The sequence below is a fragment of the Andrographis paniculata genome, unplaced genomic scaffold (assembly GCF_009805555.1).
Source record: "Andrographis paniculata isolate CXL003 unplaced genomic scaffold, ASM980555v1 Contig35END, whole genome shotgun sequence".
Taxonomy (NCBI): Eukaryota; Viridiplantae; Streptophyta; class Magnoliopsida; order Lamiales; family Acanthaceae; genus Andrographis; species Andrographis paniculata.
This window is the reverse complement of record NW_026137568.1, coordinates 1,049,715-1,075,928: the sequence shown is the minus strand read 5'-3', so window position 1 is coordinate 1,075,928 and position 26,214 is coordinate 1,049,715. Positions and strand designations below refer to the sequence as shown.

Genomic DNA, 26,214 nt, shown 5'->3' with positions numbered 1-26,214 from the left:
CAATACTAGCATTTTATTTACCTAATTTTATATTAAAATATGTATAAGATCATCTCCAATTTATGACTTATGTGCAATATATTTTTCTATTATTACAAGGTCTTCTAAGTAATTCGATTTTGTTCTTTCAATACAAATTTTCTAACATTTTTTTTTTTAAAAATAATATATTATACTTCATCCGTTCCATTAAAATGTTGTTATTTTTTATTTTCGTCCGTTCCAAAACAAGGTTACCATTTCCTAATTTAGTAACTGTACTACATACCTAATATAATAAATACCCTTCAAACTTACACTATATTACACAAATATCATTACTTTTATATTACACAATACTAATAGAGATATTTTTGTCTTTTTCACTACAATTCATTATAATACTAATATTTAAAAATTTACGTGAAAAAAAATAAACGACAACCTTGCACCAGGACGGGGAATATGTCCTTCATCTCCAATCAATTTATTTATTTATTTATTTTATTTTTGCAAGATCAAATTAAAAAAATTAACAGAAGAAAAAAAAAAAAAAACATCCAAATTGTCAACATTGTACTTTTAACAAATTAAGAAATGTTAACATTATTGTCTTATATCTGACAAATGACTGACTACCTACTAGCCTTTGATTTTCTTCCCTACAAATCTTTTCTACTTTGTCAAAATTATAGCTCCTCTACTTACTGGAGTACAATTTTGTTCTTGCTCCCTCCCATATAATATGGATGTATTACTGTAGACACGGAAATTTAGATAAAATATAATTAGTAAATAATAAAAAAGTGTATTCGTAAAAATAATTATTATTTAGTGAAAATAATTATAAATTAAGATTAAGATAAGTAAATAGTTTAATTAAAATTAAAAAAATTATAAAATTTAAAATACGATTAAAGTGCATAATTATATTTCCTAAAATAGAAAGGACAAGTTACGTGAGACGGACGAAAATAAAAAATAGGAACAAATTATGTGGGATGGAGAAAGTAAGATTTAATAGCCTTCAGTCTAATTAATTTTTAGTAGGTATATTAATATTTTATAAATATATATATATATAACATATGTAAGTATATTTTACTTTTGGTATTAATGATATTACAATGTATATATTTTGTGGAGAGGTAGTTTTAATTAAAAAAAAAAAAAGAAAGAAAGAAATATTTTTAATTTGAATAGACAAAAATGACAAAATAAATATTGTGGACTCAAAGAAAGTATATTCTTTTCGTCCCGTCTGAAAATATATTTTTTATTATTTTTATTCGTTTCACTTTAAATTATTTAGTTTCTATTATAATAAAAGTATCACATATTCATACAAAAATAAGTTTAATTTTTACATGAATTATAAATATATCAATACATATATCATTTATTTATAAATAAAATACAAAAATTAAAATATCAAAATTATTTTACACATCTACCAATTAATAGAATAGTCTATAAATCTCTTAATTTAATAAAAATCCAAAATAATATTTTGAAACGGAACCGAAGAAACATGATTATTCTTTCGATGGTTCGAAACAAAAATAAAAAACAAAACTCTTATTTAATTATTTTAAAAAATATATATTTTTTGGTTATATCACAACTAAAAGATAATACTATTTAATTTAAATGCAATCAAATAAATTTTAGTAATACAATTTGATTATTATACATATGTTTATAGTATTTATGTTATTTACATATATTTTAATTTAAAAAAAAAAAGACACAAAGAGCCCAAAACGTTTGGGCCATGGACATGATCCAGATGGCCTATGCCCAGAGCAAGTCGTGGGAGGAGTTATAATTTTTAAATATTTTTAATATAAAAATATTAAATTAGATATTTTTTATGATCTTAAAATTCTAAAATTTTTGTAAATGTAGATATTTTGAATTTTTTCACTTAATATTTTTTAGTGGAATAATTCTTTACTAATATTTAGAGCTGAGGTCGATTCGTGTCGGATTGAATACTTTAAACGTGTTAAATAACTCAAGATCTGTTTATTATAGCGTTGGGTTCATATTGACCTGTTTATTGTCGTGTCAGGTTCGGATTGACTCGTGTTGACTCATATACATAATTAAATAGAAATTCTTGATTCAATTTTTTATACATATTTTTTACTTTACCATCACATAATTATTTTTAGACAAAGATAGAATTATCATCATATTACTTTTAAATTTTAATTATCCAATATAATTAAAACATTATTTTTTTTAAATATTTTACACCAAAAATAAATATGTATATTTTTAAACTAGTCAAAAGAAGTATTTATTGTTTTCATAGATATTTATATTAGTATTTCTTATAATATATATAAAAAAATTTACAGTATTACTTAAAAAAATAATATTGATAGAATAAATCTATAATTCACCCCGTTCACCCCGACAGCTATAAATAGGACTGAGGTCAAATTACTCAGTCAAAAACCACCATTGAAATCGGAGGCACGCTCTCCATTTTGTAGTTTCCACTCTCCCTCCACTACCGCCTTATTACCACATCTTTCCCTTTTCTTTTCCTTCGAAAATCGCCCAGATTATGTAGTATATATATAGACATAATTTCCTTTCTTTTTTCGGGTCTCTGTCAAAGTTATAAACATACCTTCTCTAGGAGGGCTACGATTGACTCTGCTAATGGTGTATATGTAATTGTGCAACGGTTACTTTCGAAGGGCTTCTTCTCCATCGTTTTTATTTTTCTTGGGGGCATTGTATTGTATTCTTGAGAAATACAGTAGGAAAAAATGGATTGCAGTGGCGAAGGGTGAGCTCCTTGAATCGGAGTGATGTTCTTTTTCGATTTCGTTTGTTTTTTCGTTCAATTCGTAATGCTTAGAGTCTGCACTTGGGAGAAATTGGTTCTTGGCTCTTGTGTTAGGGGATTAGGGTTTATTTTTTCCGCCTGAATTGATAGTGTGGAGTTTGACTGAATTGATTGCTGTATTGATTCCTCCATTGAAGCTTGGTTAATGATTTTACGTTGATTCGATTTAATTATATTAATGGTGTTTTTTGCCCTTTTGAATATTTACCTTCGATGACATACCAATCTGCTGGATTATTTAGCTAAGTTTAGACTTATTAGTATGATATGAAGCATTGCGATTTTGGGGATAGTGTTGTGAATAACTCGAATTTCCTCTATTGTAGTGAGGTTTGGTGCTCTGATTTTGCTGATAGTGTTGTGGATCACTCTGGCATTGTGATTTTGCAGATAGTGTTGTAAATCACTCGAATTTCGCTCATTGTAGTGAGATATGTCATCGTGATTTTGTGGATTGTGTTGTAAATCACTCGAGAATTTCGTTTATTGTAGTGAGATATGTCATCATGATTTTGCGGATAGTGTTGTAAATCACTCGAATTTCTTATGTTGCGTGACATTGTGATTTTGTGGATAGTGTTATAAATCACTCGAATTTTGCCCGTTGCATGGCATTGTGATTACGGGAATAGTGTTGAAAATCACTCGGTTTTCGTTTATTGTAGTGAGAAATGACATTGTTATTTTGTGGATGGTGTTGTAAATCACTCAAATTTTGTTATACGGCATTGTGATTTTGCAGTAGTATTGTAACTCTTTCGAATCGCATCTATTTTAGCGAGATATGTCATTGTGATTTTACGGATAGTGTTGTAAACAACTCGAATTCATCTATCGTAGTGTGATATGGCAATGGCAATGTGAAGATTATAACCTCAAAGACAATGCGTGCATTGGTGCGTCTCGGTCCCTCTAATTTCTACTCGTTATGTTTGTTTGTTTGAGTTGCTTGCCTAATTAGCTCGTTACGAAAGTTCTTCCGTCGTCGCATTTACGTTTTTCTTTCGTTGCTATTAGGGGCCGATGTACCTAAATGTGTCGGTAGTGAAAATCATCTCTCCAACATTGATATGCTCGGCGCGCCTGCTACGCCCGCAAAGTGTTGCGGAGATTTACCATACGGCGTAACGAGAAATGGTATGGTTTTTCGAACTTTTTTTTTGCTTTTTGCGCTTTGTGCTGACTAGTGAGTGATTATGTGTCAAATTGCAGATGTGTCGAGGAAAGAATTCGACGAAATCCGGAAGCCGCCATCGAAAAAGCGCAGGATGCTGAACTTCGAGCCTGAAATCGGCGACGTGGATCTTTTAAACGACGAAAGTCTTTTAGGATCGAAGGTTGATTCGAATGCGACTTTTAGGATTCGGTAATTTGAAGCATTAGCATAACTTCTATGTTTGTTTCAGGAGACACTTTTTTGTCTCGAAGATGGCTTATCGGAAATGTCGCAATGGGTCGCCGGTTTTTCAGGTTTCTCTCGAACTTTTATTATATATCGGCGCTGATCGTTAATCTAACGATCAATGTCGTTGCTTGCAGAGGACATATCCGCGCCTGCCGATGATTTTTTCGATTCGTTGCCGGAAAGCTGGATTGATGACTGCTTAAACGATTTAGAGATTCCCGACATTGAAAATATGTATGCTCGTTCGTTTATCGTCTTGTCGTTCGAAATTGTACTGAAATTCTAACTCTAATTTTTGTACGAGCCGCAGCAGCAGCGACGGATGCGCTTCTGGAGCTTCCGATGCACAGATCGACGTTACGGGTAACGAAAATTTACATTTTGTGGCATTGATCATCGTTTAATGTTCTTTTTCTCATTGACATTGCATTAGCGCAGACCTCTCCGGAAACGCTCCTCCCGAACACGATACTGAAGTTCTTCAAAACGAATCCGTTCAAACTCCTCGAAAAATCGTTATCAAAGGTACCTTCCATCGCGTCGTTTTTCTCGATTCGTTACAATCTTTTGATTGTTAATCTTATTTTCTCCGACTAAACAGGTCCAAAGAACTTCACACCCGGGCCTCGGAAACTCGCCACTTCTTTGATCGTGTACCCGTTCACCATCATCAAACCGTGCAACGGGCTCGGCGTTACAACGCTCAAAGACATAAACGAGCAAATTAACGCCCCGACGCCGAATCACTACAAAGATGGACGAGAATCTGGCGAGGCCTACCCGAAATCGGCGTTCTCGGGGAAACCCGTAGTCGGGAAAACTAAGATTCGAACGGAAGGTGGAAAAGGTAGCATAACGATTGTTCGGACGAAAGGCTAAGCTCCGGCCGGGCGTTTGTTCGTCGTCGATTCGAGATTCGATTTAGAATTTTTATTTTATTTTTTATTTTTGAAATTTCATATATGCACACACTCACGCATCCGACAGAGATCGAAGTTGTAAGAGTTCAACATGCTTGAGCTATATATCCTCGGCCTATGTTTGATGTTATAAGATTTTATAAAATTTGTGAAGAACATGTTTTTTCCATAAGATGAATAGTAGATACATTTTTTTAATAATTATTTATATTATAGTATAATTTGATATTTATTTTATTTTATTTTTTTTAATAATATAAAAATTTGCCATCGCTATTAAAAAATGTTTATTCGATAAAATTTCGACCTAAATACTAGCGTACTGCTGCAATTATTTAATCTATTTAAATTCTGAATTTATAGAAAAAAAATATTTTATCGGCCAATTAGTAAATATAAAAATATTAAAATAAATATTATATTATATTATATTATATATTTATAAAATATTAATTTATTTATTTTTACAAAATATTTTTAAATAGTATTATTATAATAATAAATCAACAAAAATTTAACAAAATCAAAAGAAACAAACATGATCTCATCCGACCGTCAAATCCCCGCTAAAGTTACAACGATCCAACGGCAATCCAGGGCATTCTTTCTAAGGGCATTTCTGTACATTCACTCATTGATATACCACATCCCTGAAGACCGTATTTAAGTACAAACTGCAAGCACGGAACCGTACACTTGTTCCTTCAATATTCCAACTCCAGGACCCAAGCTCCAGAAAAATCCAAACCACAAATGTATAAATTCCAGGATTCGAGATCCCGGGTGTAGCTAATAAACCCCACATCATCAAGCACGATTCGGCGCTCTCTACGTTGTTAAAATAAAAAACCATCGATATATTAAAAAAAAAAAAAAAAACAATTACAACTGAAAACCCTCAATTTCCGGCGAGCCTCGCGCAATTTCCATCCCTCCCAGATATATTTCATCTCCCCGTAAATCAATCTCCCCATAAAATAATTTTTTTTGATATATTCTGGTCTGAATTTTGTTCCTTGATTCGTTCCCCAATTCGAATCTACCCAAAGGTACATTCCAAATCCCCCATTAAATTTTCGAAGTTTTTGGTTTGACGGGGTTTTAGTGTTTCCAAATTGGTTTTTGGTTTTAGGGTTAATCTAAATCTACTCACGAATTTCTAATTTGTGTGGGTTAATTTTATATATGGACGATTCCGATGAAAATAGATTGGGTTTTTAAATTTTGGTGCTGAATTTGTTCGTAAAAATCGATTTATTATTGTTCAGATTTCTGTTAGAATATGGAAGCAAGCTCGAGTGAGGAAGGTGGGGATATGTCCAAATCCGACACCCCCGGCGAGGCTTCGGAGGATTTGAGGAAGAAGGAGATGTCCAAATCCGACAAGCCATCATCGTCGTATTCGAAGAGCGTCGGCAGCATTAGCAGCAAGGACATGATTTTCAGGGCAGATATGATCGATCTGAAGAACTTAGATGTGCAGTTAGAGAGGCATTTGACCAGAGCTTGGTCGAAGAACAATGGCGATCCCGGGCCTAAAGAGACATGGGAGATTGATCCTTCGAAGCTTAAAATTCGATATCTCGTCGCCAAGGGGACCTATGGAACAGTTTATCGCGGAACCTATGGTTCCGAGGATGTCGGAGGTAGCTCGATTTATGTCCTAAATTTAATGTTGCAATGCACTATGTTTACGAGCAATGTTTGATCGATGTTTGCTTGATGATTGAGTAATCAGTGTTTACGCAGTTGGTTGAATTTTTTTGTGTTGGATTAGGTGAAGAAATTTGATCTTTGGAATGTTTATCGATCGATTTTTTCGTGAATTGATTGAATCGTTTTATATTGGATTAGGTGAAGAAAAATTTGATGTAATTCCATGTTTATCTTTGGAGCAAATTGATTATATTGTTTGATGTTGGATTAGGTGAATCACTTTGATCTATGGATTTGTTTGTTGAACCATGTTTTCGATCCAAAAGTTCTATGTTTAATTCAATTTTATCGATCGATGTTTGCGCGAATTGATTTATTCATTTTTGTTGAGCCCTGTTTTTTATATGAAAGTTTTAATTGCAATTCATTGTTTGTCGATCATTTTGTTTTTGATTAGGTGATGAAATTTGATATATGAATTTGGTTGTTGAGCTTTGTTTTCGAGCCAAAAGTTTTAATTGTAACTCAAGTGTGTTTTTTGGGTTTGGATCGGGAAGATTTGTTTTGAATTCTGTATTTAAATAATATTTGACAGTGATATTTATAAATAGAAAATATATATCTATATATATAATTTGAGAAATTTTGTTTGCCGGAATTGATTGAATCGTTTTGTGTTGGATTAGGTGAATAAATTTGATCGATCGGGATCGGATTTGTTTGTCGAGCCCTGTTTTTTATTCGAATTTCTAATCGTAATTTGATTTAGTGAAACTATTGGATTGGGGCTGCGCAACAGTTGCCGAAGCTGCGGAGCTCCGAGCCTCGTTCAAGAATGAGGTTGGTGTTTGGCAAAATCTCGACCACCCGAACGTTACCAGAGTAAATATTTCTTTCGCGATTTTGAAATGCCTAATCGGTTATTTTTGTAAGCGATTCGATTAATGCCCTTTTAGTTGCATTGGATTCGTATTTACAGTTCATCGGCGCATCGATGGGGACTTCGCAGTTGAAAGTTCCGGAAAAAGATCCTTCTCAAGGCTACACGAGTCTCCCGTCGAGGGCGTGTTGTGTTGTCGTCGAATTTCTGCCTGGAGGGACGCTGAAGCATTTGTTGTTTAAGAATAGGAAGAAGAAGCTTCCATTTAAAGACGTCGTCAAGCTTGCTTTGGATCTATCTCGAGGGTAAGTTCAACATATTCTTCTTGTCTATATATATTCAACGATGATTCGTTTATGTTTTAAATATGACGCGTAGGTTGAGCTATTTACATTCGAAGAAAATTGTGCATCGAGATGTCAAAGCCGAAAATATGCTCTTGGATTCTAATAGGACGTTGAAAATTGCGGATTTCGGCGTCGCTCGCGTCGAAGCGCAAAATCCGAGGGACATGACGGGCGAGACGGGAACTCTTGGATACATGGCGCCGGAGGTATGTTGAAAATTTGTTGCAGAATGTTGCGATAATTACTAATTAGAAGTTATTAATACTATATTGATTATCTTAATCAGCATATGAAAAAAAAATCAGACATATGATTTCAATTAACTCACAGTTTATATTTTCTCACTGTATTACTATATGTAGTATAGTCTATTGTTATATTACATCGGTTAAGCAATAAGAGTACTATTTGCTTTTTAAAAATAGATTTTTAAATATCAATATTATATTGGTGTGTAGTGAAAAAAATGGTGTAATATAAAAGTAATGATATTTGTGTAATATATTGTAGATTGTAAGTGTATTTATTATGTTAAGATCATCTCCAACCCGCTGCATTTGTACTAAAGATCATCTCCAACCCACTGCATTTGTACCAAAAATGGGGGAGGGGCTCCAACCCACCCCCAAATCTCCACTCTATTTTTGGAGTGGAGTTTTTGTGGTGTTTTTTATATTTTTGGTATTTTTTTGGTGTATTGTGTAATTTTAATTTTTTTAGTAGATGATATATAATTTTATATTTTAAAAAGTTGTATGTAATTTTATTTTTTTTAAAAAAAATAATGTATAATTTTATTTTTTAAAAGTGATATAATTTTAGTTTTTAGAAAGTAATATATAATTTTATTTTTTAAATGTTAATTTTAATATATGTAATTTTTAAATAATTTATAAATTATATATGTATGGATCTAATGTAAAAATAAATTAAAGTTGAGGTGTAATTTATAAATATGAAAAGTTATATAAAATAATATAAAAGAGGAATATATAGGGAATATACTTTTTAAAGTAAAAATTGAAGTTTATGGTTGGAGTAAAATTACTGTAGATCAACTGCAAATTTTTACTGTAGCAACTGCAATGAAGTTGAGGGTTGGAAATGGCCTAGTACAATTACTAAATTATGAAATAGTACCCTTATTTAGGGACGGAAAAAAATAGAAAATGATAACCTTCTTATGGGACGGACGGAGGGAGTACATTTCAATTTATATACTGTATTTGTATTATATTAATACAAATTTTGTACTTTGTGATTTATATTTCACTGTTCATTTTCGGTTGTTTTTATTTATCTGACTTGAACATATCTCGTATGGTTAGGTACTCGACGGGAAACCATATAACCGAAAATGCGACGTCTACAGCTTCGGCATCTGCTTATGGGAAACGTATTGTTGCGATCTCCCTTACACAGACCGTAGCTTCGCCGACATTTCCTACATGGTCGTTCGACAGGTAAGAAAAAATAAACACTCTGAATAGATCGATCCTCTGCGGCATTATTACATTCGTCGGAGATTTATCTTGCATCCATTGTAATATGTTGTTTGCCCGTCCTCATAATCGATCAACAGAATCTTCGGCCGGAGATTCCCCGGTGTTGTCCGAGTTCTCTGGCGAGCATTATGAAAAAGTGCTGGGACGCGAACCCGGAGAAGAGGCCGGATATGGAGGAGGTTGTGAAGTTGTTGGAGGCGATCGACACCAGCAAAGGCGGCGGCATGATACCGGAAGACCAGACCGGCGGCTGTTTTTGCTTTGCTCCGGCGAGAGGTCCCTGAGGAAGAAAGAATGAAACTTTTTTTTTTGCATATTTCTTCTCTCTCAATTTCAAGTTTTTCATGAGTTGTAATGAACTGTTCTCGGCTGTTCTTGGCTGCAAGTGATTTTTATTTTTTTTTTTCTTTTTTTTTTTTGTTTTCCTTTTAGTTTCTTTATGATATAATATTACAATTAAAACTATAATTATTATTATTTTTTAATTATTGTTATAGCTAGAAGTTTTGGGCTGGTTTGATTTTTCATAGAAAATAATATTTTTTCGTCGGTATAAATAAAAAATAGAATGTCATATTAATTATTATTTATTATAATAAAAATAATAAAATTATGAATGAATAAAATTATTTATTGTAAATAGAGTACATCTAATAACTAATATCATAAAATAAAACCTCTCACAAATCTCATTAAAAGACAAAAATATACATAAAGATGTGTTTGTTTTTATTTTACATTTGTGTTTGCATTTTTTATTTAAATAATAATAAATTAATAATGTATCTAAACAAATATTGTCTTTCTTTTTGTTCAAATGGTTGGAATTCATCGGATCGAGATGTATTCAAGCTTTGTATTACTCGGGTGGCATAACATATTTTCATTTGCATGACGATGACGCATATGCCACCGTATATTCGAAGTTGTCCGTATACAAATAGACGCTTCAACTTTGTATAATCAGCAACTATAACACGTATCGTATCAGTTGCTATCGCTTATTTTTTACTTTATAATGCAGTTTTTCACAAAATTTACAACAATCTAACTACTCTTATTTTTCCAGAATAATATTTGACAATAATCAATCTTTTGCACGGGCAATTCCAAACCTCAATCAATTTTTTTGTTTCATAAAAATTTTTCACGAAGCAATTAGCTTCTGGCATGATATCGTACATTAATTGACACGTTGGAATCCACTTTGATAGTTAGCATCATCGCCACAACGGATATTAAAGTTGCCTTTGTGCAACCCTCCGCAACTCTTTGTCACCTGCACTGGAAAGTCCATATAATTTTTTATCTTTTGTGTTCGGTTCTTCAGCTTTCACTACCCGTGCTTAAAAATCGAGACCTCAGGCATCTATCACCATTTAGGTGTAATAATCCATTGCAGCTTCGACAAAAATATTTGACACTTGTTTGTTTCATTGAGTAGAGATACTACTACCGTCATGTTCTTCAATATGACATGCTCATTTTTCATAAAAATGCACGAATTCTTTTGAGAGCATATGGTATTTAACCTCGTCAATAGGAATACATTTTATATTCTTGTAATGCTTATATGGACATCTTATGTTAACGTTAATCCTATACACCTTCGGACTGGTCATACAATATTTAAGAAAATTGTCAACCCAATAATGAAATCTCTATTCAGAATACCGTTTTACATTCTATTGTACATCAAGACTGTGTAGCAATATTTATGTCAAGCTTATATTTTGCAGAAAGGACAAATTTTTGAAAAAGATTTCAAAAACATTGATAAGCAAGAATGATCTTATCAAAAAAATATATATATACACCATATAAATTGGAGGTGTCCTACAATGTAACATTGCGATATCTCTCGTAAGCATGCAATGTACACTTAGATTAAATATTATTTGGTAAAACAACAGTTGCTCTCAGCATATTTAGAAGCTAATAAAATAATATTATTACCATAGCTAATTTAATAAACGCATCCTAAATGTGGAATCGTAATATTGTTTTAGTAAATAGAATTAAATAATAATAAATAGAAGAAAACCATTTAAATGAGAGTAAATCAAACAATTAACATCACAATAAATATAATTAAAATAAGAATAAATAAAAAAGAAACTATTTGAATGAGAGTGAACTAAGCAATTAACATTTAAGAAAATAAAAATAAATAAAAAGAAACTATATAAATGAGAGTAAACCAAGCAACTACCATAACAGTAAATAGAAATAATAGAAACAAAATAGGAATAAATAGAAAGAAACTATTTAAATGAGAGTTGACTGACCAAAAAAGTTTTTTTTTTTTAATTTTTATTTCTTAAAATTAATTAAATCATATTTAGTGTATTTTTATTACAAATATATTAAATATCTTTTTATTTTATTTATTTTTTAAATTTTTATTTTATTACATTAAAAAAGTAAATAAAAAAACACTATCACTATTAAAAAAAAACTTGTACATACATGTATAATTTAATATATAAAAATAAATAAGATGAGATGTCTTAAATATTATTTGTGAAATAAAATAAAGTCAATTCTTCATTTCAAAATTTATAAAAATTAAGTTACAAATAAAATGAATGGTTGATTTTTATTTATTTTTTATATAATGAATAATATCTAATACTTCATTTGTTCCGGTGCAAGGTTGTCGTTTATTTTTTGACGTAAATTTTTGAATATTAGTATTATAATGAATTGTAGCGAAAAAGATAAAAATATTTCATTGTTAGTATTGTGTAATATAAAAGTAATGATATTTATGTAATATAGTATAAATTTGAAGGGTATTTATTATGTTATATAGGTAGTACAATTAATAAATAAGAAAATCATAACTTTATTTTGTAAAGACGAAAATAAAAAATGACAACGTTTCAATGAGACACGAAAATATATTTTATTCAATTTATTTCCATAGCCTTATATAATTAGATTACATTTTTACTGAGCGTTAGGATCTGCATTTGGACGGTATTATTATGTGTATTCATAATAAAACAGTGGTTGGTATTTACTTTTTAATATAAAAAAATACAAATATTTTCAGAAAATGACACGTGTCATGAGTATACGTATTGTGTATGTATAGGTGTACGTCAACGAAGTGTCGCCTGTATGTGTGTATTAGTCTGCCTTCAAATTTAGCTTCAGTTCAGTTTTCTTTCGCCAGCTTTGCTTCTCTTCTCTCCCTTTGATTCCGATATTACCAATACTCTTCCGCCACCGCTACAGTCGGCGGCGGCGGTGCTACGGCTAGAGACGCAAGGAGTTTTCGTGAACGACCAATTCTGATTGAGTCATGGCTCTGAAAACAGATTTTCATAGTTTCCTTCGTCAGTGCGGTGGATGCGCCGTCATCGACGGCGGACTATCGACGGAGCTCGAGCGTCACGGCGCTGATCTCAAGGATCCTCTTTGGAGTGCTAAGTGCCTCATAACTTCGCCTCATCTAATTAGCAAGGTAACCGCCTCACTTGCAGATGTACGGTAGTTTCTCGAAGCATCTTCCATGTTTTTCCGCGAAAACCTGATTTAAGATAACAATCCAGTAGAGTTATGCCAGAAATTTGAGTATGAATTGCACTATTGCAGTCTGATTGAAAATTTATCTGTGGATTTTATGATTTGGCGTGGGGATTTCGTGACAGATTACCACTGTAAATCTATTTCGAAAATGAATCGATGAATTTTCAGTGTTCAAATCAATTTTCCTCAGCTGCTGGTTAATCTAATCAATAGTTTCAATCACTTAGTGTTAGTTAGCATTCTCTCCAGATAGATACGTGGAGAACTCTAAAATGGCGAATTGATGCTAGCCATACACGGGCTGGTAAATTTGAAAGTAAAGAGGAACATAAATTAGGGATTTAGGAATATGATCATTAGCAAAGCAGTGAAGTTGTGGAGATACTAACAGAATTGCTGTCTGCAAATAGGTTCATTTGGATTATCTCGAAGCAGGTGCAAATATCATCATATCTGCCTCTTATCAGGTAATTGAAGCTATCAATGTCAAATCTCCATGTTTAGATTCATCAAGATTAATTCTGGCGAAATATATAATAATCTTTATACGTGATTTTTTCTGGAATCTGGTTTGTATGCGAGGCAGGCTACTCTGCAGGGATTTGAAGCTCGAGGCATTTTCGGGAGAGAAGGAGAAGCCTTGCTAGAAAAAAGTGTTAAGGTAGCTTGCGAGGCTCGAGATTTATATCACAACAGACTCAACAAAGGCTCATTCGACATTTCTGGAGATGGAATTATAAGGCAGCATCCGGTTTTGGTTGCTGCTTCTGTGGGAAGCTATGGAGCTTATCTAGCAGATGGTTCTGAGTATAGGTTTGTTAACTGCGAAATTCGCCATTCGTTTTGTTCGACATTTGAATAATTTTGGATACTTTGGATGGTTTATATTGTTTCTCTTTTGACTTGCAGAGGAGTTTATGGATGTGACATAAGTGTAGAAACCTTGAAAGATTTTCACCGTAGAAGGGTGCAGATTTTGGTTGATTCTGGTGCCGACTTGATTGCATTTGAAACTATTCCGAATAAACTTGAAGCTAAGGTATGTTGGTACTTAATTCAACTGCATGATATCTCAAAGATGAATATGGTGATTTTTGAAACTGAAAACTATTGATATCTTGTGATCAGAGTTAGATATAAATTAGTGATTGCCATGAAAGGATGGAATGCGACGATCGTTCTTCTGGATTTTGGATTTTAAATTTTAGTTCTATCTTTGCAAATTTTGGATGTGAAAGGCATATGCAGAGCTTCTTGAGGAGAAGACCATCAACGTTCCGGCATGGTTTTCCTTCACTTGCAAAGATGACACCAATGTCGTCAGCGGTGATTCAATTGAAGATTGTGCATCTATCGCTGATTCTTGTGAGAAAGTTGTTGCAGTCGGGATCAATTGCACGGCTCCACGACATGTTCATGGATTAATCAAGTCAATTCGAAAGGTACTTATTCCCTGAATTAGGTGATTACTTTCATTCCCGTATACATATGTTGTTTGTCAATAATAGAGCTTTATTGCCCTTGTAGGCGACAAAGAAACCAATTCTCGTGTACCCCAACAGCGGCGAGACATATGATGCCGTAAAAAAGGAATGGATGGTAAATAATATTTCTTCAACTTTGCAAAACTTGTGCTGATTCATCTAATTGGGAAATGCCTAAATTGTTAGTATGCTGAATGAATTCATACAGTATACTGGTAACATATGATAATAGTTTATACAATACATCTTATATTGTTATTGATCTTAGTATAAAACATATTAATATAGCTGTATAAACTGACATCACATAATTTCAATTAACTCTAGCAATCTGTCGTGTTAATTGAAATCATGAATCATGTGTTATATATCATACCGATAAAGGTAATTAGCATTCTAATTATGATAGTAAAATGTTCTTATTTCTCTCTTGAAGCCATCTACCGGCAACGGCGATAAAGATTTTGTGTCGTACGTTGGCAAATGGCGCGTTGCTGGGGCTGCTTTAATCGGAGGCTGCTGCAGAACTACACCGAACACCATTAGAGCTATTTCGAAGATCCTCGGTAGCTACTGATCCAAGGTTGCATTGCCGGCCAGAGTTTCCTTCCGACGACTGCCTACCTGTCAATAATATTATTTACTTTTGCAGCTGAATTTATGTATAATGTATTAATAGGGATGGCAACTGGACTAGCCCGGAACACAGTCTTTCTCGTAAAATATTTATATATTTAGTTTATATCGATTTTTGATATATATAAAAAATTTAATATCGTATATCATTTTGATATTTTTAGCATAGCTTTTTTTAGCGCGACGACTATTTAGGGCCTAAGAAAAACGCGACTCTGCTTATAACGAAATTGAGAGGCCAAAAATCGCACCTTTAAATTCTGACGATTTTACTTGGTATAACTTATAAATAAATCTCTCGCAGGACATTCGCCGAGCAGTTGGAACGCAAATGGCTATGGCGTCTGCCGGTACTGTCTTCTTCCCTCCTCTACTGACTGATCCTTCCTCTCCTGTTGCAGATCCTCAAAATCTTCAATTCCAGCATATTACCAACGGCAAGTTCGAGCCTCTGAAGTGGTGCACAAGTCTCCCCGAAATCAGACAAGTGCAGGGCCAGTGCACAAAACATGGCCTCATGGAAGACCCTAGAATTCTGGCTAAATTCGTTGTGAAGTATTCGGGAATGTGCTCTCATGAAAGCATGGAATCCGCACGCAAAGCGTTCGAAATATATAAGCACAGGAGAGACGATTTCTGCAGTACAGCTTATCTGTATAATTCCTTAATTAGAGGAAGCTCTTCGGCCGGGGCGTTTGCAGAGGCGATTTTGGTTTACATAGATATGTTAATGGAGGGTGTTGCGCCTGACAATTATACTTTCCCCTTTGTGCTGAGTGCTTGCGCCAAAGGCCTGATGCATTTCGAAGGCGAACAGATTCACGGTACGCTTTTGAAATTAGGTTTTCGTAATGATGTTTTCGTGATGAATTCATTGGTGTATTTTTACGGGGAGTTTGGGGAAATTGATTTGGCACGGAAGGTGTTCGACGAAATGCCTCTGAGAAATGTTGTGTCGTGGACGAGTTTAATTTGTGGGTATGCGAGAAGGGATCGACATAAGGAGGCTGTTTCTTTGTTTTCTGAAATGGTGGACGAGGGAATCGAACCGAATGAAGTTACATTAGTGAGTGTGATTTCATCTTGTGCGAAATTGGGGGATTTGGATTTAGGACAGAGAGTTTTGGATCGTGTTGGACATGGAGAATCATCGAGCATCAATGGCTTTGTAGTGAATGCACTTGTCGATATGTATATGAAATGCGGCGCCGAGGCGATAGCGAGGCGAATTTTCGATCGTTGTTTGGTTAAGAATTTGGTTCATTACAATACGATCTTGTCGAATTATGTTAAGTTGGGGAAGGTGAAGGAAGCCGGCGATGTACTCCGGGAAATGCTTGGACTGGGGTTGAAGCCGGATAGAGTTACGGTGCTGTCGATTGTCGCATTGTCGGCCGAGACGGGCGATGTTTGTTTCGGGATGCAGTCTCATGGTTATGTTGTGAGGAACGGGCTCGAGAGTTGGGAAAGTATCGGGAATTCTTTAATCGATATGTACTCGAAGTGTGGGCATCAATTGTGGGCTTGTCGAGTCTTCGATCGAATGGCAAACAAGTCTGTCGTGTCGTGGAATTCTCTGCTTACAGGTTTTTCCGGGAACGGCGACGTGGAGTCGGCGCGGCGACTGTTTTATCGAATGCCGGAGAGGGACATTGTTACATGGAATGCGATGATCGGCGCTTTTGTTCATCACGGTTTCTTTAGTGATGCGGTCGAGCTATTCCGTTCGATGCAGAGCGAGGGGATCGTCGCGGACGAAGCGACAATGGTGAGCATCGCCGCGGCGTGTGGGTATTTAGGCGCGTTGAATTTGGCAACGTGGATACATAACTACATCAAGAAGTACGGTATTCGTCGCAATGTCCGTCTTGACACGGCTCTTGTCGATATGTTTGCTCGATGCGGGGCTCCTAAAAGCGCGATGGAGGTATTTCGTAGTATGACAGAGAGGGACGTCTCGGCATGGACGGCTGCTATTCGAGCTACGGCCGTCGACGGGAACGGCGAGCATGCGGCGGATTTGTTCGATGAAATGGTGAGGGAAGGAACCCGGCCGGACGAGGTTGCGTTCTCGGCTGCGTTGACGGCGTGTAGCGATGCCGGTTTAGTCGAGCGAGGGATGAATATATTCGACGCGATGCAAGAACACGGGATTACTCCGCATATTGTCCATTACGGGTGCGCGCTCGATCTTTTGGGCCGGGCCGGGTTGCTCGAGGAAGCTCTTGATTTTATTAGCGCGATGCCGATGGAGCCGAACGGCGCTATTTGGGCAGCGTTTTTTTCGGCGTGTAGAGCTCACAAAAACGAGGAAATCGCGGCCCGTGCTGCTGCCATGGCTATAGATACATCGGCTAACATCGGGACGGGAATCCTTATCAAACATATGCGCGCCCCTTCCGCGCGCAAATGAGACAACGTTGGATGCGACGTCGTTCACAGTATATATGTAATTAATGATGCGTTTTTCTATAAGTTTGAATTTTTAGGTAAGATGATTATTTAACAGTGGACAAGATCGCTTCAAGGGACTAGACGAGTTTCATCCACATCGGCGTTCATTTATCAAACATTCACACATGTGTATCTAGGGATCGAATTTAGGATCTAGCTCTAAATAGAAATATCTCACCATTTGATCTACAAAGATTTCACAGGAGATTACAATGTCCTTAGATTGATGTTCTTTCGTTAGAAATTTCCCGATCGTCGGCCGGAATAACAATTAGGTTCGTTTTTTTGTACGTAATCGTTGTTCTTGCATTGATTCATGTGACAAATTCATTCGGGTATGTTTTTTTCGATAAGTTTTGAGAGGATTTTTATTTTTGTGAGAATAAAAATATATTTTTATTTTCGAAAAATGTAGAATTCAAATAGTAAAAATATTGGTTTAATGTCAAAAGAAACAAACCGGAACATCTTGCATGTTAAAAGTGATGAACACTTGAATCTAGTGAAGAAGAGGCAGTTTTGAGCTTTTTGGTTATAAGTGATTTTGGGCTTATTTGACCATATTTTATGAGGCCCACTAAAGAAATTTCAAGTTGGGCTAGAAAAGTTATAAATAGTCCATTCGTTTTGGATTTGAATTTTAAGAATGTAGCATTTTTATTGTTTTGATTATAGTTCAGTTCGTAAAAAATTGTGTAGATATTGAAACGAAATATGCCCTTAAAAATTAATTTTAAAATAATATTTGATATAATATGATGAATAATAAAAATTTATTAGTATTAACGCAAATTGTCTGTTAGTTAAAGTGGGTTAGCCTTTGGGCTCAACTAAATATAATATTTATATATCATAACTATTTATATATTAATTATTTATATATATGTTTTATTTCTAATATTATATTTTATATTAAGTTTAATTAATTAATTAATTAATTAATTAATTTAAACTACGTCAAACTCTCTTCTGATTTCATAAATTTTGCGTCTAATTTCTCAACGATCCTTATTTACCGGTATTTGATCTAAATGCATCCAAATTGCGAATAAATTTTAGAATTTCAACTTCTAAGCCCCTAAAATTATAAAAATATATATTTTTCTTATATTTAGCCTAAAAAATCAGTAAAAAAAACTCTTAAAACTTGGAAAAAAAAAACAACTATTTTTGAGTATATTTACTATTTTTTGAAGCTAAATATAAAAACATGAATATATTCGTAATTTTAGGGGTTTAGAAATTGAGATTTTAAAATGTATTCGCAGTTTGAGCGCATTTATGTCAAATACCGTTAAATAAGGACCGTCGAAGGGGTTAGACGTAAAGTTTATAAAACCACGAGGGAGTTTAAGGGAGTTTTAGAAGTACAGCAAATTTGAAGCAATTTTATAAAATTACATGTAGATTTAGTACAATTTAACCTTATTATTATTATTATTATTATTATTATTATTACTATTATTAAAGCCCAAATATGGAATTCAAAGGTGTGGATCAAATGTGTGATTAAAGTAGCAAGAAAAGCATATTTGGTTGATAAACTATAAGATACACTAAATTAATGTAAACCTTCAATTAAAGCAATTGAGTAAAGATTGTCTTAAGGAATATATAGATATATATATATATATATATATATGTAACAATGATCAGAATCCCTTTTTTTGCAATCTTTTAATTTTGTGTAAACATATCCTTAAACTTATTCCATCCTCTTTTTAATTATTTATGACTATTTTACCAATAGTATTTCAGTTACATGTTTAAATTAATAATATCACATAATTGTGAATAAACTCAGTGCATAGTCCCCATTTTTATTGCAATTTTGAAGTTTGAAAAGAAGAGTAATTATGGATAATTAAGGGGGCAAAATTCGAAAGATTGTAAAATTAAAGAAGGGGCAAATGTGGAAAGAGGAAAAAGATAAGTATTGAGTGGGGCCAAGAGCCACATAAGGTGAAGATCAATTTTGCAGCTATATTCTTTGACTGCCTTTCAATTTTCATTTATAAATTAATCATATGGCTGTTAAAAAGAAAAAGTCACCAACCCTTTTATTAAAATTGATATTTGATTTTAAGTTTGGCCGGGGCTTGCTCGTTTATTGTGCACTCGAAAAATAGCGGTTGCGGATTCTCATGTTATATATAAAAAATAAAAAAATTGATGTTTGGTTCATCTTGTAAGGAATAGTCTGGTGGTACAGGGTGAATTTGTGATCGTAACGTTATGATTTCAAATTTTTAACGTTTTCAAGTATTGTCTATCATGTATGATTCATTTAGTATGATTTGTTTTGTCGGACTTAATTCATATTTTGTTTATATAAGAGATGACCTAATGGTGTGGGATAGACTTGCGACTGTGAGGTTATAAGCCTTTGACACTTCAGGTTTTGTTTGTTAAATTTGGTTCGCCTAATGTTCGCTTGTCTTGTAAGGTCTAATTTGCTAACTATTAGATTTTGGTATAAATTTACCAAAAACACTCTTGAAGAGTAACCACTGTAAATTTTTACGTCGTAAAAAAAAAAAAAAAAATTAAAAATTTATGTTTGGCTAGCCATCAACGATATTTGAGTTTATGTGATGGGAGAACTTTGTTATCATAACTTACAATATGCTTACACCCTCTCAATTTTTTATGTCATATAGGTCTACATATTATGCTCAATCGATAATTCAAATCAAATATCTCGTATCAAATCAAAACCAAACAAACTCTTAGGATTGTAATAAAAAAACATTCAAATCTTATTTAAAATCATCAAGAACATTCAAAAGCCAAAATATTCAATGCTCATTCCGTTGTTCAAATCTATCATTTTCATTTTTGGGTTGTAATAAAAAAATATTCTCGTTTTTTTGAAGAAAAAATATATTACATTCTTATAACTTTTTATTATAAAAAAAAATAATAACTAGTATTATTTTCTATTAACATTCATGCCCGAACAAATAAATATACAATTGTATGACGGAAGAAATAGTAATTATTTATGTTTTTTAAATGATTGAAAAATAGTAGTAATAAACTTACCAAAAAAATCAGTTTATGTATTCTGAATTGTTTGGCTAAATTGCACAAAATTTACATGTCGTTTCATGAAATTTTGTCAAATCCCCTATACTTCTAAAATTGCGTCAAATTCTCTCGTGGTTTCATAAACTCTGCGTCTAACCTCTCAGCCGTCCTTATTTAATGGTATTTAGATCAATACTATTAAATAAGAACTGCCGAGAGGTTAGACATAGAGTTAATGAAACCACGAAAAAATTTACCGCAATTTTAGAAGTATGGATGATTCGACGCAATTTCATAAAACGAATATAAATTTTGTGCAGTTTAGCTGAATTGTTTTATTGTCATGAAAATTTGCACCACTTTTTTTATTTTGGTAGATTTTGATTGGTCAAAGATAGAGTGGGCCATATCTTATTTACTTGTGAAGCCAACGGGTAAGTGGCCCCATCTTGTTTCAGACAATGATATACTTTATATTATATATATATATATATATTTATATATTTATTTATTATTATTATTATTATTAGCTTTAGCTTTAAGTTTATTTAGGGTTTAGAGGAATGTATAAACTTTCCTTTTCTAAATATTACACATCATGTTAGGAATGCAAAATATAGAGAAAAAGTTATTATGGGTGTGTTTATTTTGTGTTGTTTTAAGTTTAATTATTTTTTATATTTTATATAGAGAAATGTAAATTTGATAATATATAAAAATATATATAATTGAATATTTAAACTTTTGAAAAGTATATCATATTGTATATAAATGATGTGTGGATATGTATTGCATTATTTTGTAATATTAACCATATAAAATGTATATATATATATATACTAGTATTAGGTTAGGTGAACACATCTTATGATCAATCAATTTAAATAAAAATAATTCATTTATGCTAAATATATTAAGTAGTAATCATTAAAAGTTGTTTTTATTTCTCTATACATGTTATGCCAACAAATATATCATTTTATATGATACTCTCTCCGTTACGCGAAAATTAATTACATTTTCTTCGTATGATATTAAAATATTAATTAATACACTATTTACAAATTAATAAAATATTTTTTAAAATATTAGGCCCCAAGTAATGTAAATGCTCTTAAGAATATTCGTCGCCGTTAGCCAACATTTATCCTCGATTCGAAATATGACTAAAATTTGAAAATAATTGTGAAGCATAATCCAAAAGATTTGAAAACCGTTGGCATTAATCAAGATACACAATAATTATTAGATGAGAATAAAATCTTGAAATATTAAGTAGAAAACCTCCAAAATTTTTCAAAATTGAAATTAAAACCTATTAATATTTCAACCAAAACTTTCTAAATAAAAAACCCCATTTCACATTCCCATTAATTTCTTTCCACAAATTTCCAACCCCACCCCACCCCACCCCACCTGCTCTATCTAATGTGTGTGTGTATATATATATATGTATGTATATGTGTGTGTCAATAGACATCAATAGACAAGAAGGGCTTTTAATATGACAATCTAAGTCATCCACCAAGAAAAAGAAATTAGACAAAGAGCACACCTCACAATTCACAAACACAACTTACATACATACATATATATATATATATATATTCTGGTGAATTTGACAACATTTACGTGAAAACATACATTGTTGATCGACTCACAAAACTCTAGCAGAGCGGAAATAAACAAAACCCTGATTGAAACGACTATGATCTGATACCAGATTATTTTGACGGATTAGGGTTGATAAAAGAATAACAAACAGAAACGTAAAGAAGACATAGATTTACGTGGTTCACCGACAACGTGTTGGCTACCTCCACAAGAAGAAACGGAGAACAAATTTTATTGAGGACGTAACATATTCTTTTGGAGTTCAATTTAATTTGATTTTTTTACTATGTAATCATCAAGATTTCTTACAAAAAATGTTATACTTTAAAAAATATATATTCAAGTAAAAGATCAAAAGATAAAAAATAAAAAAATAAAATCAAACTCCAAATGAAAAAGAACGATGCGAATTTTACAAATCGGGAATGATTATGGTGTTGATTTAGGAAAATCAGCACTATATTGATTTACTAAATATAAAATATATAAATAACAAATATTTTTATTACTGTGTGTTCATAATTACAATATTGTATAATAATATATTATGTGCTAAAATCAACTGTTATATAAAATACGCGAGACTATATCCTATATTATTAATTGATATATTATATTTATATTATATTAATATAAATAATGTAATGCATTTAATTATATACGGTGCTAAAATTTAAAATTAAATATTATCTTTATAATCATAGCAACTATTTAGGCCCCACTTTATTCATTGTGGGTGTATGTTTAATTCATTATTAATGAAGTCCTACTTCTTCTCCGTTTTGTATAAAAATATGTTTGTAAGGCAGGACAAATATATTTTTTAAGAAAATAATCATTTTAGCATAAAATTAAAGAAAAATAAAAATCATATAAAAATATTTTAGAAATTTATTAAGGAATATATTTAATTGACAATATATCACTACAAAAAAAATAGTATATTTGTAACGGAATTCTGTTCCTAAAGTTCACGTAGCTAACGTAATTCTATTATTAATTTCGTCTCTAATATCATTAGTAACAGAAAAAATACATTTAAGAACTAAAAACTTTTAATTACAAAATTGATATTTTTTTGCAGCGTATATAAGATCAATAACATTGGAAAGTTATTAATTGTTGAAGTATAGACAATATTAAATTAGATTTTTAAAATATTAATATTTATAGTATAAACATAAATTTAATGGAGAGAAATAAATATGAATTTGGTGGAAGAGTGAAGTATATATTTTAATTCATATATATATATATTTGAAAATATTTATATGTAAATAATTGTTATTGACAAGTAATGCTGAATAAATATATTAATATTATTAAATTGAATTGAATGAGGAATTTCCCATAATTTTGACTTAGTTAATTAAGAGGTTTATGGGGCCAAAATTAAGCACTTGCGCCGTCAGCTTAACCCCTCACTCATCATAATCTTGAGCACTTTTTTTCTTATAATAATAATAATAATAATACTAATGATTATAATAGCAATAATAATTAAAATAATAATAATCACTATTATTATTAGTTTGTACTTTTTTTTAGATGAATTAATTTGTTTCTACGTGTTTTTATATATTTATTTTATTTTTAATGTTCAGTTTAGAATATAATATGGGTGTATATAATTTTAATTTCAAATCAAAATTAATATTATTTATTTTTTACTGTTTCAGTAAAAGTATACTATTATTCTTTTTTTATATATATAAAATATTGTATCAAAATATCAAATCGATTTCAAATCATAATTATTTATCATTCATTAATTATTTATTTAATGTCTCTTATTATTTTGGTTTTGTAAATGAGCATATATATCGATACAAATTTGTCTAATAAATGAATTTTTTTGACACAGTTGATCCTCCGGTCTAGAGATGCGTACGTGACACCCGACTGGTACGACGGGGCACACATGTTCTCCAGGTAAGCACGGAAAAATTCAGTTACTTGAATAAACTGATAAGAGACTAGTTATGAGATTAAAAAAATTTTACATGTCTGCCGGGTGGCGCTTACATGGCGGACACATGTGCTCCGATGTGCCGGGTGGGTGTCACATACGCATTTCTGTTGCTGAAGAACAAATTGTGCTTAAAAATTTTTATTTATCAGATGATTTCTATACAAATTTCAATTGCAAAACTAAAATGATAAGGATGTCGGTTACGGAACTAAAAAAAATAGTTTTCTTTTATAAAATGCATAGAAATTTTTTTTTAACTTAGAAATCCATAATCGCTATTCTTTGAATACGCTTTAGGTAAATTCCATCCAAATCTAATAGCTTGTAAATTAAATTCGATAAAGTAAATATAACTAGAAGAATCATATGTGACAAACAATACCCGAAAGTGTCGAGTTCACCCAACACTATCATGCAATCCTGTAGTGTGTAATTTGTATAAAAATTAGTATATTTTGGTATCAATGTATTATTACTTTTATTGATAAAAAATATATTTTTAAGTAGAACCTACAAAAATAATAATAATAAAAAAGCATATTCTAAATCAAAACCATAAAATTAAAAAGCAGCACGACAATCTATATAACACATAATATTGTATAGATTATTAACATTTAGGGTCAAATTATATTTGATGTAATAATTAATCCCAATTATCATGTAAATCTGTCTCAAATAAAATATTCATTTCCTCTGCATGTAAGGATTACATTTATGTCATTGTACTTAACATTAAAAATATCTTTATATTTGTATAATATTTTATATAAATGTTCTTCTATTAGTGCTATTAGTGTTTGTTTGGGAGTTTGGATTATAAGTTGAAATTTGAATAGTCTAAATTTTAAATTTGAATAGTTGTATGATGTGATATAAATAGGTGTTGATGTGATGTTTTGAATGTAAAATTAATTTTTAGTATAAATAAAAAATGAAAAATAGGTGTTTAATTTGATATATTTTTGGAGAAAAAATGAGATGAATAGTGTATTTAAAATCTAATCTCCCAAACAAACACACTCATAGAAATATTTTTTGTAATTTTTTTAATTTATACTATATTTTGATATCATAATCAATATTTAAATATCAACCTATAAAAAATAAATGAGACATTTGGAGGGTGAATATTTCTTTCAAGAATATTTTTTACAAGTAAATAAATACTTCCCCAAACAAAAATTACAAACAAGCACAGCCTTTTATTTTTCTTAGGGTTGTGATGCTTTTCTTGTTCAGCATGGCACCAACACCAATTATCGTCGGTACACCAGGGCCGGGAGTCGAACTCCCAGCTCATCAACGCCCCCTATCAACGCCAATAATGGACCTCAACGCCCAGGACTCTCTATCCACCATCCCTGCCCGCCAGAAAAGCTGGTCAGGCCGCCGCCGGCACGGCACAATAACCTAAAAGCACAGAAATTTCATGTCCAAAATCCTAAATTTCAAGAATCCTTAATTCAATCCAAAACAAATCATTACAACATTTCCATTCCCTATAACATAAAATTTAAAAATTTCCCCCAAATGGAAACCCTTATTAATCCTTCATTACCCACTTCAAAAACTCATCGATTCATCAGAGATCGAAAATGCAAAACCAGTTTCTTGGCAAGGGGAAAAAAATCCAATCCACAAGATTTTAACAGTCAATGGGTATGGCAATAAGGCAACAAACAGCTAGCCCCACACAAATTGGCAGTTTCCGACAGCAACTTATGCAATGAAAGAAAAAAAAATTAATAATAATAATTAAAAAAAAAAATGAAAGGACCACTCGATTAAAGAGGCTTCTGCAAAACCCCCAAATCTCAGCCTCAAAAAATTCTTCGAATTTAATCCTCAATCACTCTCATGTCCAATTATTTCACACACAGAGAGATTAAGAATCTTGTTTTAGGGCAGGTAATTAGTATTAGTTAA

General features: G+C 32.0%; 4 protein-coding genes across 6 annotated transcripts; all 4 read left to right on the top strand.

Moving 5' to 3' along the window:
• The first annotated feature begins 2,530 nt into the window (after nucleotides 1-2,530).
• On the top strand, nucleotides 2,531-5,334 carry LOC127249316 (protein XRI1-like). Of its 2 annotated transcripts, XM_051272060.1 has the most exons (9): nucleotides 2,531-2,785; nucleotides 3,686-3,741; nucleotides 3,863-3,982; nucleotides 4,058-4,182; nucleotides 4,252-4,315; nucleotides 4,385-4,484; nucleotides 4,561-4,613; nucleotides 4,689-4,775; nucleotides 4,852-5,334. In XM_051272060.1, the coding sequence occupies exons 1-9, from the start codon at nucleotides 2,766-2,768 to the stop codon at nucleotides 5,127-5,129; spliced, it is 903 nt and encodes a 300-aa protein (XP_051128017.1). In that variant the 5' UTR covers nucleotides 2,531-2,765; the 3' UTR covers nucleotides 5,130-5,334. The 2 variants fall into 2 exon arrangements, with proteins under 2 accessions (XP_051128017.1, XP_051128018.1); XM_051272061.1 differs by lacking the exon at nucleotides 3,686-3,741.
• Nucleotides 5,335-6,058: 724 nt separating this feature from the next.
• LOC127249247 (serine/threonine-protein kinase STY13-like) lies at nucleotides 6,059-9,941 on the top strand. Its single transcript, XM_051271967.1, has 7 exons — nucleotides 6,059-6,219; nucleotides 6,439-6,816; nucleotides 7,596-7,708; nucleotides 7,806-8,011; nucleotides 8,085-8,259; nucleotides 9,382-9,516; nucleotides 9,636-9,941. Exons 2-7 carry the CDS (start codon nucleotides 6,453-6,455, stop codon nucleotides 9,840-9,842), a joined length of 1,200 nt encoding a protein of 399 aa, XP_051127924.1. The 5' UTR covers nucleotides 6,059-6,219; nucleotides 6,439-6,452; the 3' UTR covers nucleotides 9,843-9,941.
• A 2,757-nt stretch (nucleotides 9,942-12,698) lies between these two features.
• LOC127249248 (homocysteine S-methyltransferase 3-like) lies at nucleotides 12,699-15,327 on the top strand. Of its 2 annotated transcripts, XM_051271968.1 has the most exons (7): nucleotides 12,701-13,030; nucleotides 13,506-13,562; nucleotides 13,682-13,908; nucleotides 14,005-14,134; nucleotides 14,334-14,537; nucleotides 14,623-14,694; nucleotides 15,016-15,327. In XM_051271968.1, exons 1-7 carry the CDS (start codon nucleotides 12,869-12,871, stop codon nucleotides 15,154-15,156), a joined length of 993 nt encoding a protein of 330 aa, XP_051127925.1. In that variant the 5' UTR covers nucleotides 12,701-12,868; the 3' UTR covers nucleotides 15,157-15,327. The 2 variants fall into 2 exon arrangements, with proteins under 2 accessions (XP_051127926.1, XP_051127925.1); XM_051271969.1 differs by lacking the exon at nucleotides 13,506-13,562 and having other exon boundaries at nucleotides 12,699-13,030; nucleotides 13,694-13,908.
• Nucleotides 15,328-15,422: 95 nt separating this feature from the next.
• Nucleotides 15,423-17,954, top strand: LOC127249246 (pentatricopeptide repeat-containing protein At3g22690). Its single transcript, XM_051271966.1, has one exon. It carries the CDS (start codon nucleotides 15,547-15,549, stop codon nucleotides 17,626-17,628), a length of 2,082 nt encoding a protein of 693 aa, XP_051127923.1. The 5' UTR covers nucleotides 15,423-15,546; the 3' UTR covers nucleotides 17,629-17,954.
• The last annotated feature ends 8,260 nt before the right edge of the window (nucleotides 17,955-26,214 follow it).

What these genes read in the sequence shown, in the direction of transcription:
- LOC127249247 (XM_051271967.1), top strand. Translation starts at nt 6,453, where the DNA reads ATGGAAGCAAGCTCGAGTGAGGAAGGTGGGGATATGTCCAAATCCGAC. An exon ending in TGGTTCCGAGGATGTCGGAG is followed by an intron (nt 6,817 to 7,595) that starts GTAGCTCGATTT and finishes AATTTGATTTAG; the next exon opens with TGAAACTATTGGATTGGGGC. An exon ending in TTGGATACATGGCGCCGGAG is followed by an intron (nt 8,260 to 9,381) that starts GTATGTTGAAAA and finishes TCGTATGGTTAG; the next exon opens with GTACTCGACGGGAAACCATA.
- LOC127249246 (XM_051271966.1), top strand. Translation starts at nt 15,547, where the DNA reads ATGGCTATGGCGTCTGCCGGTACTGTCTTCTTCCCTCCTCTACTGACT.
- LOC127249316 (XM_051272060.1), top strand. Translation starts at nt 2,766, where the DNA reads ATGGATTGCAGTGGCGAAGG. An exon ending in ATGGATTGCAGTGGCGAAGG is followed by an intron (nt 2,786 to 3,685) that starts GTGAGCTCCTTG and finishes CATCTATCGTAG; the next exon opens with TGTGATATGGCAATGGCAAT. An exon ending in ATACGGCGTAACGAGAAATG is followed by an intron (nt 3,983 to 4,057) that starts GTATGGTTTTTC and finishes GTCAAATTGCAG; the next exon opens with ATGTGTCGAGGAAAGAATTC.
- LOC127249248 (XM_051271968.1), top strand. Translation starts at nt 12,869, where the DNA reads ATGGCTCTGAAAACAGATTTTCATAGTTTCCTTCGTCAGTGCGGTGGA. An exon ending in TCATATCTGCCTCTTATCAG is followed by an intron (nt 13,563 to 13,681) that starts GTAATTGAAGCT and finishes TATGCGAGGCAG; the next exon opens with GCTACTCTGCAGGGATTTGA. An exon ending in TAATCAAGTCAATTCGAAAG is followed by an intron (nt 14,538 to 14,622) that starts GTACTTATTCCC and finishes TTGCCCTTGTAG; the next exon opens with GCGACAAAGAAACCAATTCT.